General features: G+C 46.4%; 1 protein-coding gene across 5 annotated transcripts in view; it reads left to right on the top strand.

Moving 5' to 3' along the window:
• Nucleotides 1-14844, top strand: part of FBXW4 (F-box and WD repeat domain containing 4) — an 86607-nt gene that overhangs the window by 24680 nt on the left and 47083 nt on the right. For all 5 annotated transcript variants that reach the window (XM_010356129.2, XM_010356130.2, XM_030940376.1 and 2 more), the window contains exon 5: nt 2276-2370. In XM_010356129.2, coding sequence (XP_010354431.2) covers nt 2276-2370 — 95 coding nt within the window. The remainder of the gene's footprint in view (nt 1-2275; nt 2371-14844) is intronic.

A 14844-nucleotide genomic window follows, 5' to 3' on the forward strand; every position in this document is an offset into this window, starting at 1 on the left:
GTCAGATGCCAAAGCCTATGCATGCTTTTTTCTGCAATTGCAGGCTGCAGGGAATATTTTACCATTTAGGTTTTTCTTTTGTTTTAGGATTATTTTCTTTAGGATAGATTTTCATCAACAAAATTACTGAGTTAAAGGCTGTGATTATTTTAAAAGTCGTGATGCATATCACCAGTCTGCTTTTTAAAAGAACTGCATAAATGTCCACTCTCGGCCGGGCGCGGTGGCTTACACCTGTAATCCCAGCACTTTGAGAGGCCGAGGCAGGTGGATCACGAGGTCAGGAGATTGAGACCATCCTGGATAACATGGCAAAACGCCGTCTCTACTAAAAATACAAAAAAATTAGCTGGGCTTGGTGGCAGGCGCCTGTAGACCCAGCTACTCGGGATGCTGAGGCAGGAGAATGGCATGAACCCAGGAGGTGGAGTTTGCAGTGAGCCGAGATTGCGCCACTGCACTCCAGCCTGGGCGACAGAGTAAGACTCTCAAAAAAAAAAAATCTTGAAAAAAAAATAAAAAGACCACTCCCACTGAATCTTTTCCAGGGTTGGATCTGTTTTGAATTTGGCCATGGAGGGCAAAGATAGGATCAGCGTATTGTTGTCAACTCCTGTCCCTCAGGTACCAGGATGGAATCTCATGTTTCTGGAGGATAATGTGTTGCTGGGCCAAGCCAGGAGGGCCACTTTCTTAAGATCATGCTCAGAATTGGTGGCAGGCTTCCTGAGCCGCTTCTGGAGACCAGGAACCTTGTTCTGTGGTTTGCAGAATCTAGGAATCCACCTTCCCTTTCCATGGAGGACATTAGTGAATTCAGGCCTAGGCCTTCCCCATAGATTTTGTAATCAGAATCTTTAGTGTTTCCTCATCCCCAAGAAAGAATCTGCCTCCCAGGGAGTTTGTGTCAGGGAAAAGGCAAAGCTCTCTTTTTAGCTGAGCTGCCTAAAAGAGTACATTGGAAATGTATCTAGTTATTGCCAAAGGGGACTGACTATAGAGTCCAAAGAGCAGGCCTGAATCATGGCACTCAGGAAAAGTTGTGGTGTTTACCTTTGTTTTCTGCTCCTCCTCATTTAGGATCTTGTTACATTTATTTTCTTTTCACTGTGTTGGGAAAAGTAACTCACACAATCATCCCATCCCCCACACCCATCATGCACACAAACTCTAAGAAACACTTTCTCCTTTTATAGGGAAGAGTTATCATGTGACCCTAAGAAGCCAGGATCACCCCTACTCCATCACCTACCCTTTACACTCAAGGAATGTTTCCTTTAAAGTTCTTCCATCTAAGGTCCTGCCTGAGTTTTGTATGTTCCCCTTATAGCACTGCTGGGACCTTAAGAGGTCACTGATCCATCTGGCTGCCTCTGGATCCCTCTGTTGCTGCTGTCTTGGGATAGCCCTGTATGTCTGAGGTTTCCTTTCTGTTTGGTTAGAGGCTTATGTCCCTGTGTGTGTCATCTAGGGTAGGGTGAGGTGAGGGGGGAGTCCTGTGCTTAATGGGAGATGCTGAGAGGGCTCTGTGAGTGTTGATTAGAGTTAAGCCCAGAGTGGCTGCTAATGTACATTCCTGACTGATAGGGACCAGATAATGTGCTCCAAGCAATATTTTTAACCTGTAGGAGATATGGAAGCTTAAAAGAGTTAAGCTTTTCTGCTACTTTTGGTGACACTAGGTGCTAAATTCCCTGCTGACGTGAATAGTTTTAGATCCTGGGCATTATCAACAAACAAACAACAACACACCACCTTCCCACTTGGAAGTCTTTCTTCTTCTTCCATTCTTTCCTTCCCTTGCATCTTTCTTTTTACTTCTCTCCCTGATTCTATTGCTGTCCCCCTATATTGTGCCTTGATCTTCTTCCCTCTCCCTACTTCTCCAAAGTAAAATCTTGGTGAGAGATAGGAGAAAGGAAAATCCACAAATACAGGAAAGCTGTCAAGAGAGGCAAGCCCCACCCACCCACTTCTTCTCAGTCAAGTCTCAGCTGAGGAATGTGGAACTTCTGATTCCCCAATATAAAGTTGGCTGGTAAGTAAGGGCTCTGAGTGGAAAAGAGGGGGGTTAGGATGGAGAGCTAGGCCCTATCTGCGGGGGTAGGTGAGCCAGAAGCTGCAGGGGCTCCTCTGCTGATACCTGAGCTCTGTGTGTGCAGGGCATAAAGGATTCCCCATTTCTCCACCTCCAACAGTCACCCCTGCCGGAGCACCTCTCCTCCCCGCTGATCCCAGGCAATGCCAACGAGAGCATCTCTTCTCCCGTTTCTAGGTGTGGCCTTTGGCCTCAGGCCGGCTGGGGCAGTGCTTACACACCATCCAGACTGAAGACCGAGTCTGGTCCATTGCTATCAGCCCATTACTCAGGTAAGGGAGACATAGTTGGATGTAGTTTTGTCCTGTATAATAATGCTTTTATTTTACTAGATCAGGTGAGCTAGAAAATCTTCCTGTTGTGTATTCCAGGTTGCTTTGAGTCACTGTCTTGGAGATTTTTTTAATCCTCCAGAGATTTGAGGTGTTTAAGTCACTTCATATATGAGTGGGATTGAGATAACCTTCTAAATGCGAATTTCCTAAGCATCTAACCTCAGAAATGTTAAAGAAAGCGTACTATATGAGAATATAACTAAGAATCCAGCTGTTAACCAGGAGTGTCCCTTCTGGAACAGTTGTCCTCTGGGGTCATTCCCAAAGCGGAGGCCTCTCACCACCCCTGGAAGGTGACAGCACCAGCCAACCTGCTCTTACAACTCACATGTCTGCTTTGCTCCCCTTGGAAAATGTCCTCTGGAGTATCCCTTATAGACTTAAATCATCAGGAGAGGCTTGGGGCCCAGATCCAGCTGGGTCCTCAAACAAAGACATGTATGTGAAGTAGTGACATTGATTATTATAGCAAAACTGTGAAATTTTGATGATGGCTTTACTGTACCCTTTGGCCTGATTGTTACTTCTCTTTTTTTATTATTATTTATTTTATTTTATATTTAGAAATGGGGTGTTTCTTTTTTTTTTTTTTTTGAGACGGAGTCTTGCTCTGTCACCCAGGCTGGAGTGCAGTGGCGCCATCTCGGCTCACTACAAGCTCCAGCTCCTGGGTTCACGCCATTCTCCTGCCTCAGCCTCCCAAGTAGCTGCGACTACAGGCGACCGCCACCACGCCCAGCTAATTTTTTGTATTTTTAATAGAGACAGAGTTTCACCATGTTAGCCAGGATGGTCTGGATCACCTGACTCTGTGATCCGCCCGCCTTGGCCTCCCAAAGTGCTGGGATTACAGGTGTGAGGCACTGCACCCGGCCCTAGAAATGGGGTGTTTTTTTTTTTGTTGTTGTTCTTTTTTGTTTGTTTGTTTGTTTGTTTTTGTTTAGTTTTGTTTTGTTTTTAGAAATGGGGTGTTTCTATATTGACCAGGCTGGTTTCGAACTCCTGGCCTCAGGTGATCCTCCCATCTTGGCCTCCCAAAGTGCATGCGCCACTGCACCTGGCCCTGACTGTTATGTCTCTAACCTTACCTATTGACAAGTGAGGTTTGCATCCCGACTTCTGCTTTCGAGGCTCTCTGGAACTGAGACAGAATCCCTCTCCTTCCCTGCAGGGTACTTTGATTCTCCTGTACCTGTTCTATCACAACATTTTCCTAGGATCTTCGTCCACTTTCTTCACCCTACTCACATGGAAATGTGAAAGCTGTAGGGCTGCCACCCTCCAACACTAGGTTTAAGTCAGTCGCTTATTTTATAAGAGACTTGGTCCTGCCCACTTCGCTTAGGCCCTTCAGCTTCTTTCTCCTCACCCCATGGAGCCTGCACCCCTCCTCCTGCTCCCTTCTACAACTCCCTTTCAGATTTTTTTCTTTCTAAGAATTAGAGCCGATTAGCCATGTCATTAATTCTTCAATTTGACGGCTGATATAGCAGGACCTGAAACACATTGCTGACCCCAGAGAATGGAGACCCCATTCCTTAGCATATTGACGATGGGAGAAGTTAATTAAAATTCCACAGAGCAGAGGTGTCGGCTAACCTATAAACCTGTCGCTGTTCAAAACAAATCATTCTAGCAATCATAGGAAAGAGGGAAGGAAAGACCAGCAGGGAGTGGAGAGGCTAAGTGTGTGGGAGCGAAGAGTGGAAAATGGAGCCATTGAGCTTTGTCTCCTCCTCCGTTTCTTCCTAATGCTGCCCTTTTTAAAGCCAGTTAGCCAGACCTGGGCATCTGTAAGCTGAATAGAAGGAAAGTGCTATAGCCAGTGAGAAGTGACAAGTGTGCTGGTGACTTTGTCTTAATGGTTGCTTGTGGACTTCTGCTGGTTTGGGGTGACTAGAGTGGAGGTGGTGGTAGAGAGACGCTCTCAGGGCTGGAGATGGTCCATGTGCTTCCTGCATATGGATTGAAGCCAAAGAACACAAACAGGCTCTGCCCTGCATCCCTACCCCACATTTCTCTATTCCAGCCTCCTCTTCTGGAATGTGTTAGGCTACCTCTTAACAGAATAGGGCACAACAGCTATTGAAGATGGTGTCAATAAAAGAGGTTGAGGACAGAGTCTGCCCTCATCATTAAGAAACATTTAAGATTAGAGTAAACTGATTTTGGGTTTTTTGGTCACAACTTGGAGACTGGCTTTGGGGAAGGACCTAGCTTTCTAGCATTACTACTACTATATGACTGCCACTACTACTAGCAGCTAACATTTAGTAGTCATCTGCTCTGTGCCAGACCCTCTGCTAAGGCTTTGATGTGTCTCATCTTTGGTGAAGACCTAGGCCTTATGTTTTCTTCACATTCATCTTCAGGGTCTTCCTGTCCTCTTCTTGGCCCTGGGATGAATTTTTTTTTTTTTTTTTTTTGAGAGGGGTCTCACAGTGTTACCCAGGCTGGTCTTGAACTCCTGGGCTCAAGCCATCTTCCCACCTCAGCCTTGGGATGATTCTTTCACTCTGTCAGCTCCTGACCCACAGTTATTTAAGATGATCTTCCCCTGACTCCAGAAATGAGGTCTTGGAGTCTTTTAAAAAATAGTTTGTGTTTGAGATTCTGTCTTTACACTAGATGACCAGAGTGTATGCCGGTGTTATCTCTGCCTCTTTTTCTCTTACCCAAAGAATATACTGGGATAGGGTCTTTTGACCTCATTATTAGATCCATTTCTTCTCAATGTGAACGTGAATTTGAACCTTTCAATAAACTCATTCATTTTCTCAGTCTTGAGAGACACTGCCTCCCAGCCTCAGGGTCTGTTCTTTAAAGCAGTCTGGGAGATGAGTTCTGCTTTGCCTTCAACTAGTAGCGTGGCCTCAGACAAGTCATTCCCACTGCTGGCCTCAGTTTCCTCATATTAAATATGAACACTCTTTCATTTATAGATCTTATTAGATTATTGTGAAGATGACCTGAAATAATTTATATGAAAATATTAATACTCTGAAAAGCTAAAAGGGCTGTAATGTATATGTGTTATGCATATTGAGATAGGGTTTCACTTTATCACCCAGGCTGGTTATGAACTCCTGGCCTTAAGTGATTCTCAAAAAGGGCTATAATGGAATGTCAACCAGAATCCTTTCTTGCCTGGTTTAGCATTTGCTTAGTGGCTTCAACTGCTGTCAAGTCTCTACCCTTTTCCTGGGCTCCTCCTGGCCCCAGGGAGTTTCCCTGCTCTTTTGCAGTCTTATTGGGGTGGGGACTCAGTAGGAATCTCTCTTCCCCCTGTAGCATTCCTGCCCTCAGTGACCACCTTCAGTTCCCCTCTCTGCCACCATTCCTGTTGAGTATGGTTGTCAGCGTCACTAATGTGATAGACCCTGGACTCCTCATAGAGAATATGAAGGGATGTGGCAGCCAGTGTACTGGCCCTAGGGCAAGTACTCCTGGTTTACCTGCCAATTTCTCAGCCCTTTGTTGCTCCCTTATGCAGTTAGGAGGAACCTGGACGGTTAGGAGACCTAGCACAGCTCTTTTCTCAATTTATCTCTTTCTTCTATTTAAATAATTTATCAGACATATTAATCTTATTTATCTTTGATGCTGGGACTTTTCTACCTTCTCTTCTTTTGTATATACTCAGGCACTTGTATGAAACATGAAACCTCAATCCAGAGGCTTAATTTGAGGTCCTCACAACTGAGAGAAAGCAGGTATCTGTTCTGTGTTCAAATGTCTTCTTTCCTTTCTTCCTTTACTTTGAGTTCTTAATTTGTAAAGAGTCATGGAGGATGGTATTTAATACTGGTTATGTGCTTAGAGCCATGTGTAGATAGTCAAAAAACAGAGAAGGAGAACCAGCAGGCTCCAAAGGAAAGTGGTAGGCAAGGACCTTTTCTTCTGCCTCCCACATACCCTCCTACCCATCTTATTGTTCAACACCAGTAATCCTGTTTTTAAGATTCATGACTTAGAAAAGAAACCCTTCTCCTGTAGAGAAGGTCTCACCTGGAGTTGCTGGATGATTGACAGAAGGACAGGTTAAGATGACCCAGGAATGAGATGCTGGAGGCGTGCCTGGGGTGGACGGGCATATGTCTGAGTGTAATTTTGGGGCAGGAATACCTTCAGCTTACAGGCCTCAGAGATCCAACCTCCTGAGGTCACATGGAATTCTGAGCAACTTCCCATGAGTAACACAGAAAAGCAGACTCTTTTTTTTTTGGAGACAGGATCTTGCCTGGAGTACAGTGGCACAATTATAGTTCACTGCGGCCTTGAACTATTGGGCTCAAGTGATCCTCCCACCTTGGCCTTCTGAAGTGCTGAGATTACAGGTGTGAGAAGCTATGCCTGGCCAAAAAGCAGATTTTTAAAAATGTGTAATATGTTTTATTGCCATTTAAAAATTATTTCCAGCTGAATGCAGTAAATACTAAAGTATGAGGAAATGTAGAAATATTAAACACTTAACTTCATTCCCTTTGACTTTCCATCTCTTCCCTTCTTACCCTTTCACCTCACTCCTTATGTATTTACTGAACACTTGATACGTAGCAGCTTCCCCAAGGATCTTATTCAGTGGTGGGGATACGATAGGCACATGGCTGTAATGATTACCAGATTATACTAAGTGCCTTAACCTAGGCTGTCCTTGGTTGGGGAGGAAGGGGGAGTGTCATTTTCTTTTGGGGAAAGGCAAAAATTGAGGCCCAGGGAAGATCAATGCAGGGCCACATGTGGAATGGGGAAGAAGAGGCAGTAGTTTGTACCCAGGTCCCTAGCCTGTTCCCATGTCCTGCGTGCTGAGGGACAAGCAGGCCTTTGATCACTGCTGTGCCTTATTCACCAGCATCTTGGATGGTAGCTGTGGCCTATAAAAGGCTCTGTGGGGACCTGTGAACATTCTTTTTTCTTGGAGGCCAGAGTTGAGACAGGGAGGGGTGGGAGAAGGCAGCATATGATTGAGGCTTAGGCTCACTCAGGTAGCTGTGAATGCTTGCACCATTCCAGGAGTGTGAATGCGCACAGATCTTCAGCTTTCAGGGCCCCCTCCAAGCCAGCCATGGGAGGCAGGTGGTAAAGTGAATCTGTAGACCTACCTACCCTGTTTGCCTGGGAGGGGAAGGGAGAGGAGCCCACAGCTCCTTGGCCCTCTGCAGACACCATATTTATCACCCTCCAAGAAAAAAAATAGTGCTCAGCAGAACCCTTTCCCCATCTCCAAAGGACACTTTTTATCGTGTGAGTGAGTGTGGTCAGGAAGACTTCCCATGACACTTGGATTTTAATCCCTTCTCTCCCGCTTCTGTCATTAGGGAAATATATGAGTGGTATAGGTGTAGAAACTTGACTTAGCTGTGTTATTAAATATACAATATAATTTTGTGTAACTTTGCTCACTGTGGTGGCCTGTTTGTTTTTGGGGGGATTAGTCCAAGTCTGCATGAAATGTACCGATTCAAATTTGTGAAGTGAGTTGCAGCCTCTGGGGGGTTTTGATGGAGGAGCTGCCCCTTCTTGCTTCATTTCTCCCAGAGGTGAGGGAGAGTCTGGAAGGAAAGCAATCACTGTGTACTGTTCGGTAAGGGGATGGGTTTTGGGGAAAGGAGGGTGTTTGTTCCCAGTAGCTACAGGGTTTACTGTGTGGTGTGTGTGTGGTAGATGCATATTCAGCGGCCTGTTGAAATACATCTTTCTTTAGTGAAAAGTAATTGCATCTGGAGTTTTCTCTGACAGAGAGATTTGAAAGATTGCAAGAAGAGGTAGCCAACTTGCAGTTCAGAGTCTTTCGGTTGCCAGTGGTGCAGCCGTCCTTTGGCCCTGGACTTTATAACTCACTGAGTGCTTCTAGGGGAGGAAGAATCAAAAGTGAAGATTGTGCCTCTGAGTTTTTCTTTTTCTGGCTGGCTGTGGACAGCTGGGTGTAAAGGGGATGCCTGACCTTGATAACTTGAGGAAAGACTCAGGTGGATGACTGTAGTGCTCTGCATTGTAGCTGGTCCTCCTGATGGCATGGACTGTAGCTGACTTGGGGACCTCTCTCTTCTCCTTTCCCGGGGTCAGGGGCAGAGGGGCTAGTTTCTTCTGGGTCTTGTCTAGGGAAAGAAGACCTGAAGAGCTAGTCAAAGAGTGGCTTGGTGTCCCCCTTTGCGAAACTGCAGAGTAGAGGAGGGAGCTTCCTGCCTGTGGTGCCCTGGATGAGAGAATCGCAGGGACAAAGACACCATGGAGGGCCCAGGGCTGGCATGGCTGGAAGGGGAGTCATGACACCTGGAGAAAGATGGAAGCTGCAGGTAATTCTAGGTGGGTCCACTGGTTCAACTGGCAGCGAGCTAAAATTGGAAAGGGATCAGTGTGGGGATGTCATTGATTTGGAGTTAGGTCCTGCTAAATCTCAGTACAGTGCCCTCCACCCTGGAGTTCATTGCCCGTGCATATCCAAGCCTCTCAGACAGTCATATCCATCAGTAGCAAGGAACAAATACCACAGGGGTGGGTTTCAATTCCTCAAGACCCTGGATTTCTGCCATTACCCAGGGCAGGATAGGCATAGGGAGGCTCATGTGCTGAGCTGCTGGCCTGAGACCAGCACTCTCCCAGCCCTGACTGGCCCAGAACCCATTTGTGGGAGCAGCTCCTTCCTTGGCCAGCACGACTGGCCCACTTGTCAAGAGCTAACTTAAATGAAACCCTACAAGTAGAAACAGAGGCTGCTGCAGACTGCTGAATACTGTTGGTACAGAGTTGATGTGTCCAGACTTGGCCCCCTGCTAACAGGGATGCATTTCTATCCCTCAGTCTAGTGTTTAAATTCTCTTTCTCCATCTCTCTCTGTCTCTCTTTCTGTCTCCCTTCCTCCTCAACACCCACCTTCCTCTCTCTGTCTCTCCCTCTTCAGATTCTGCTTAAGCATTACCATGTTCTGGTCACTAGAGAGCCAACAGTGAACTAGACAGCATAGTCTGTTCTGATGGGAGAGACCGACAAGTAAAATAGGTAGTAGAGTGTGGTAAGTTCTCAGATGATGTTGAGACAGGGCCTTGGGAGCATGCTGGACAGATCAGTCATCTTTCTCTTCCTCCCACTGCCTACACCTCCCGGCTCCAGTCCCTACCTGCACCACTCTTTCTTCCACTCTGCTCATCAGGAAGGGAAAAGGGAATTTTCCTGCTTTAGCTGCTGCTGACTTTTCTGGGTTGTGTGTACAACGGGCCTGTGTTTTTCCACCTTTGATCACCGTTCTGCCAACAGATAATTTAGCAATCACATCCCAAGGTGGAAGCATGGAGTTAATGTTAAAATTAGTTTTCTTTTTTTCTCTCTTTAAATTTCAGTGGGTGATGAGGCAGAGAGGGAGGCGGGAGGGTGAAGGGGAGCCATAAATTCTGTGGCTGGTGTAGCTGTTCTCTGAGCAGCCGGGAAGCCTCTGATGTCTCCACAGCACTTTCATTAACATTTAAATTAAGGGTTTGTTTTTCAGTCTGTTTTATAGGCAGGGACCTTTCATGGCCTGTCACATGCAGCACCCCCCCACCCCTTCCCAAGCAAGTGTGTAATTGTAGCCACTGCTGTATCCTAACTCTGGGTTGCAGTCGGAGGTTCAAAGGGAATTCCGGGAGCTGGAGTTTTGGAGGTACAAGATATAATAGTCAGGATGTGGGTGTTACTCCTCAAATGAAGGTGCTGTGTAGGAGCTCTTTCTCCTCTTATCTGACCTGTGCTTTCTCAGCTCTTCGAGGGACACACACTTCAATCTGATTCTGACCCCTCCCGCCCTTCCTTCCTTTGGGCCATGGGGCAGGTGGGAAAGTGTGCAGTCCATTCAAGTGATTTCTCCTTATATTGCAAGTTAGGGCCAGGGACAGACTATTCTAAGATATAGATTTCCATGTTTATCTTCCTCCCATTGATTATTATTATTATATTTTAGCCTCACAAATACTTCCTCCTACTCCACTGATTCTTGGAGAAGTAATAAAATAAATGGGATTACGATCTGAGAAGAATTTGTAATTACAGTAGGGTCCTTTGGTCCTAAAAAGTGTATTCTAACATGGATATGCATATGCATGCCATACTTAGTCACTAGCTCTTTATGTACCTTGTTGGAAATAGCTTACTGATTTAGGAGATGATTTGACAAAGCTATTCTCCCCAATCTATGCATTCAGAAGAAACTACCACAACCTCAAGTTTCTGAGCTTCCTTTCACACAGAAATATCTGGCAGCATTTGGGGAGATTTTGAAAAGACATCCCTGCTCTGGTCTCCTTCCCATCAGCACCCTGTTGATCTGTAGATGACAAGAATGTGTACTAAACACACATGAAGCATCTCATTAGTTCATAACGTCTGAGGGCTTAGTTTTCCCACCGCTGGTCTCTAGTTAGCTTTCTTCTCTGGACAGTGAAGAGAGAAGCATTGGGACCTTTCTCTCTTTCTGTCCAGAGGCTGAGAGTTTCCTTTCCCTTGGAGCCTGCACTTTACTGCACGAGTCACTACATCTTTACTCCTTCCTCCACTAAGCCACTCAAACCATCCATGACTTATCTGCGGGGTTCAAGATGGCTGAGTGTTTTTGCCCTTCTGTGCCAGGTAACCTTGTGAACAGGTGGACACCCTCATGCCCTGGGGTCTTGCCCAAGGGGAGTGAGGGAGGTGCTGGGGCAACCCCTCTGCAGGTGCTGCTTGGGCTCAGATTGCAGGCTGGTGTCCAGGCCCCTCCTGGTGGTGATTAATCTGGGACACGGGCCGACAGAGGCCCAGCCAGGGCTGCTTTGGTCCCTCACTGTGAAGACCTTTGGCTTGGAGACTGAACTGATCTCTATAGCCTGCTTCGGCTTGGGGTTTGATCTGTCAAGGCTAAAGAGGAACCTGATGGTAGAGCGGAAACTTGTAGCCCTGTCTGACTTATGGCACTGATCCGTTCCAGTGGCCTTGTCATGATAATGCTCATATATTTAAGAAGATTTCCCCACCTGTTAGCTGTAACACTCAGATCAGTCAAAAGAGGGATCTTCATGAAAAATCTGTGTTTTTAGTTTTTTGAGCCAATGGAGCTTACTCTTGTAAGTAGACTAGGGGCTGGGTAGGGGTTTCTAATGAGAATGAGTAAAAAAGGCAATAATGAGGTTGTGGCTGGATTAGTAGCAGAATGTATGTTTTTATGTGGAGGAGGCTCATATCAGAGGTAGAAGGATCACCCCATCCTCCTGCAATTAGGCGGCTCTCAGACCACTTGGAGCACATTTCAGTATTTCAGATTTCAGTATTTAGAGTCAAGTCTTACCTTCCTCATTTTTTTTTTCATTTCAAACCATTCTCCCACCGCCACCTAGACAGAGTCTTGCTCTTGCCCAGGATGGAGTGCAGTGGTGCAATCTCGGCTCACTGCAACTTCCGCCTCCTGGGTTCAAGCAATTCTTCTGCCTCAGCCTCCCAAGTAGCTGGGATTACAGGCTCATGCCACCACGCCAGGCTAATTTTTGTATTTTTAGTAGAGACGGGGTTTCATCGTGTTGGCTGGGCTGGTCTCGAACTCCTGACCTTGTGATCCGCCTGCCTCGGCCTCCCAAAGTGCTGGGATTACAGGTGTGAGCCACCACGCCCGGCCTCAAACCATTTTTTTTTTTTAAATGGGCCTCCCTCTCCCTTTCTATATACCAGAGTCCTGGTCCCCAGGACTTCCAGGCAGCAGTACATGGTGCCAGCTGTATTTCTTCTCTGAGTTCAGGACAATCACACGTGGCTCCACTTGATAATGGGCTTAAGGCTCAAGAATAGGAATTCTGTTGCCCATGACAGTTTCTCTGAATCAGTGAGTCTTAGTGAGTTTCATCATTACTATAGTTCCATTTGGCAGTTAGAAGCTTGGAAGTAAGAGCTAGGACATTTTCCTCATACCATGGAGAAAGAGAATAGGCACCATGTTGTACACCAGTAGAATATGTTGACACTGTTGATGTGGGAAGCTGACTGTAGAGACTATGAATCATAAAGGTTGTGTTGATTCTGAATTTTGCTTTGCTGACTAGAATTTTACACATGATGACAATAAAGAATACATTTATGCATCAGCAGACCAATAAATATTTTTGGCTATTCCTTCAGACCAGTACTAAAAGGTCTCTGACTATGGATTGGACATCTGCTAATCCCTGTGCCTCTCTAGGAGTTTCTTGAACAAGACTCTTTAGAAGTTTCAGATAGTGAGCTTTTTTTTTTTTTTTTTTTGAGACGGAGTCTCGCTCTGTTGCCCAGGCTAGAGTGCAGTGGCATGATCGTGAGCTCAGCTCACTGCAACTTCCACCTCCCGGGTTCAAGCGATTCTCCTGCCTCAGCCTCCTGAGTAGCTGGTACTCCAGGCAAGCATCACCACGCCCAGCTAATTTTTGTTTTTGTTGTTTTTTGTTGTTTTTTTTTTTGGGACGGAGTTTCCTCTGTTGCCCAGGCTGGAGTGCGGTGGCACGATCTCGGCTCACTGCAGGCTCCACCTCCTGGGTTCACGCCATTCTCCTGCCTCAGCCTCCCGAGTAGCTGGGACTACAGGCGCCCACCACCATGCCCGGCTAATTTTTTGTATTTTTAGTAGAGATGGGGTTTCACCATGTTAGCCAGGATGGTCTTGATCTCCTGACCTCGTGATCTGCCTGTCTCGGCCTCCCAAAGTGCTGGGATTACAAGTGTGAGCCATCGCGCCCGGCCAGATAATTTTTGTATTTTTAATAGAGATGGGGTTTCACCATGTTGGCCAGGCTGGTTTTGAACTCCTGACCTCAGGTGATCCATCTGCCTTAGCCTCCCAAACTGTTGGGATTACAGGCGTGAGCCACTGCGCTTGGCCAGATAGTGAGCTTTTGGAAGCAGGGGTTTTATTTCCTGTCTCATGTAAGAGTTATGTGCTTGTGTGCCTCAGACGAAACCCCTATCCCTCTGGGGTGTCCTAGTAAGATGATTACCCAAGACCCTTGCCTCATTTCCAAGCTTGTTCTTACTCCTCTCTTGGGCCAGGACATTTTCCACAGGGAGTAGTAGGTAACATGGTCTGTGGGACCCTGTCATATAGGCTTGGCTCAGGCCTATCTGAGGTGCTGACAAGGGCGGGAGGATTGGAAGGAGGAGGGAAGTGACTATGTGCATGCAGAAGCCATGGTAATTACAAAGGGAATATTAGTCCAGGAGCTGCTGGCCCAGGAAATTGCTTTCTGTAGAAGCTTTTCTTTTCATGGTTTGTAATGCAAATTGAAAACATAAATGGGCACAGAAAAGTGTAGCGGGGACAGGTGGGGTGCCAGTTGGGATGTGATAACATCCAAAATCTTCAGCAGGGTCTTAATTTGCAGAAGAGAATTTCAAGTAACAAGAGAGAACCTTATAAGAGATTAAAATAATGTTAGAGCACGTTTTGCTGTGACCTCCTCACCCCCATATTTTCCGTGTACTTGTGTTCAGGCTTGTCTCTGGGCCTGCTCAGCTTGCTCTGCTGCCTCTTCCTCTGCTCTTTCCTGCAGCAAAGCCATAATCCAGCTTTTAGAACAATGGCCATGGTAGTCATGGTATAGTATTTTGGTTTTCACAGCAGGCTGGGAAACAGTAGCCCCATCCAAAGTCAGTGCACTTTAGAAAATGTCCACAATGGTCCTGGGCACTGGAGCCTCCATATGTGGGCTAAAGAACATGTCTCTTGAAGGCAGCAGCTTGCCTGCTTTGAGAAGGTGTTAAAGCCAAGGCTCCTCATTTTGTGTTCTCTCTCAAGACCAGCGGGTAGGCTTGATGAAGTAGAATGTGAGGCCAGCGGGCCTTTTTCCTCTCTGGATTTCCCATACCTCTAGAGAGGTGTGACTTTCTGGTTCCAGGCTGGAGACACGTCTGTGTTGCCTCTGGATGCTTTGGGGATACTGGCCAATAGGATAAGCATGGGGTGGCCACCACTTTGATTATGTTGGCAGAGGAAGTGTTCAGGTGAGAAGCTTCAGATTGGTTTCTTTCTAGCTGCTGAGCTAGACAAGAAGACACAAAAAGAGGCCAAAAGGCAGTGTGAAGGGTGAGCTTTTCCAGTGTAAATATACCCAAGTTGTAGAGAATACTACGGAACTGTGGCCGCTTTGCTTCCTTTGTGTGGGCCTTCAGTGCACAGGTGACATGCATTGGCTGAAGAAAAAGCTGAGATGTGTGGGGTAAAGTGAAATGTACCCTTTCTGCCTGTCACCACCATGAGTGTTCCTTCCTCGCTTCTTCATTGATTGAGGAATTTTGAAAGAGAAATTAGCTCAAATCTTGCCCTGGGTCCGAGCTGTGGTGCCTGATCAGAACTTGAGTCTCAGGAGCAGTCTCCCACTAGGATGCTGTTCAGATGTAATCAGCCACTGCTTAGCACATGCTCCTCACCCCAGACTTACCGCCTCTTTC

Source organism: Rhinopithecus roxellana, chromosome 11 (assembly GCF_007565055.1).
Source record: "Rhinopithecus roxellana isolate Shanxi Qingling chromosome 11, ASM756505v1, whole genome shotgun sequence".
Taxonomy (NCBI): domain Eukaryota; kingdom Metazoa; phylum Chordata; class Mammalia; order Primates; family Cercopithecidae; genus Rhinopithecus; species Rhinopithecus roxellana.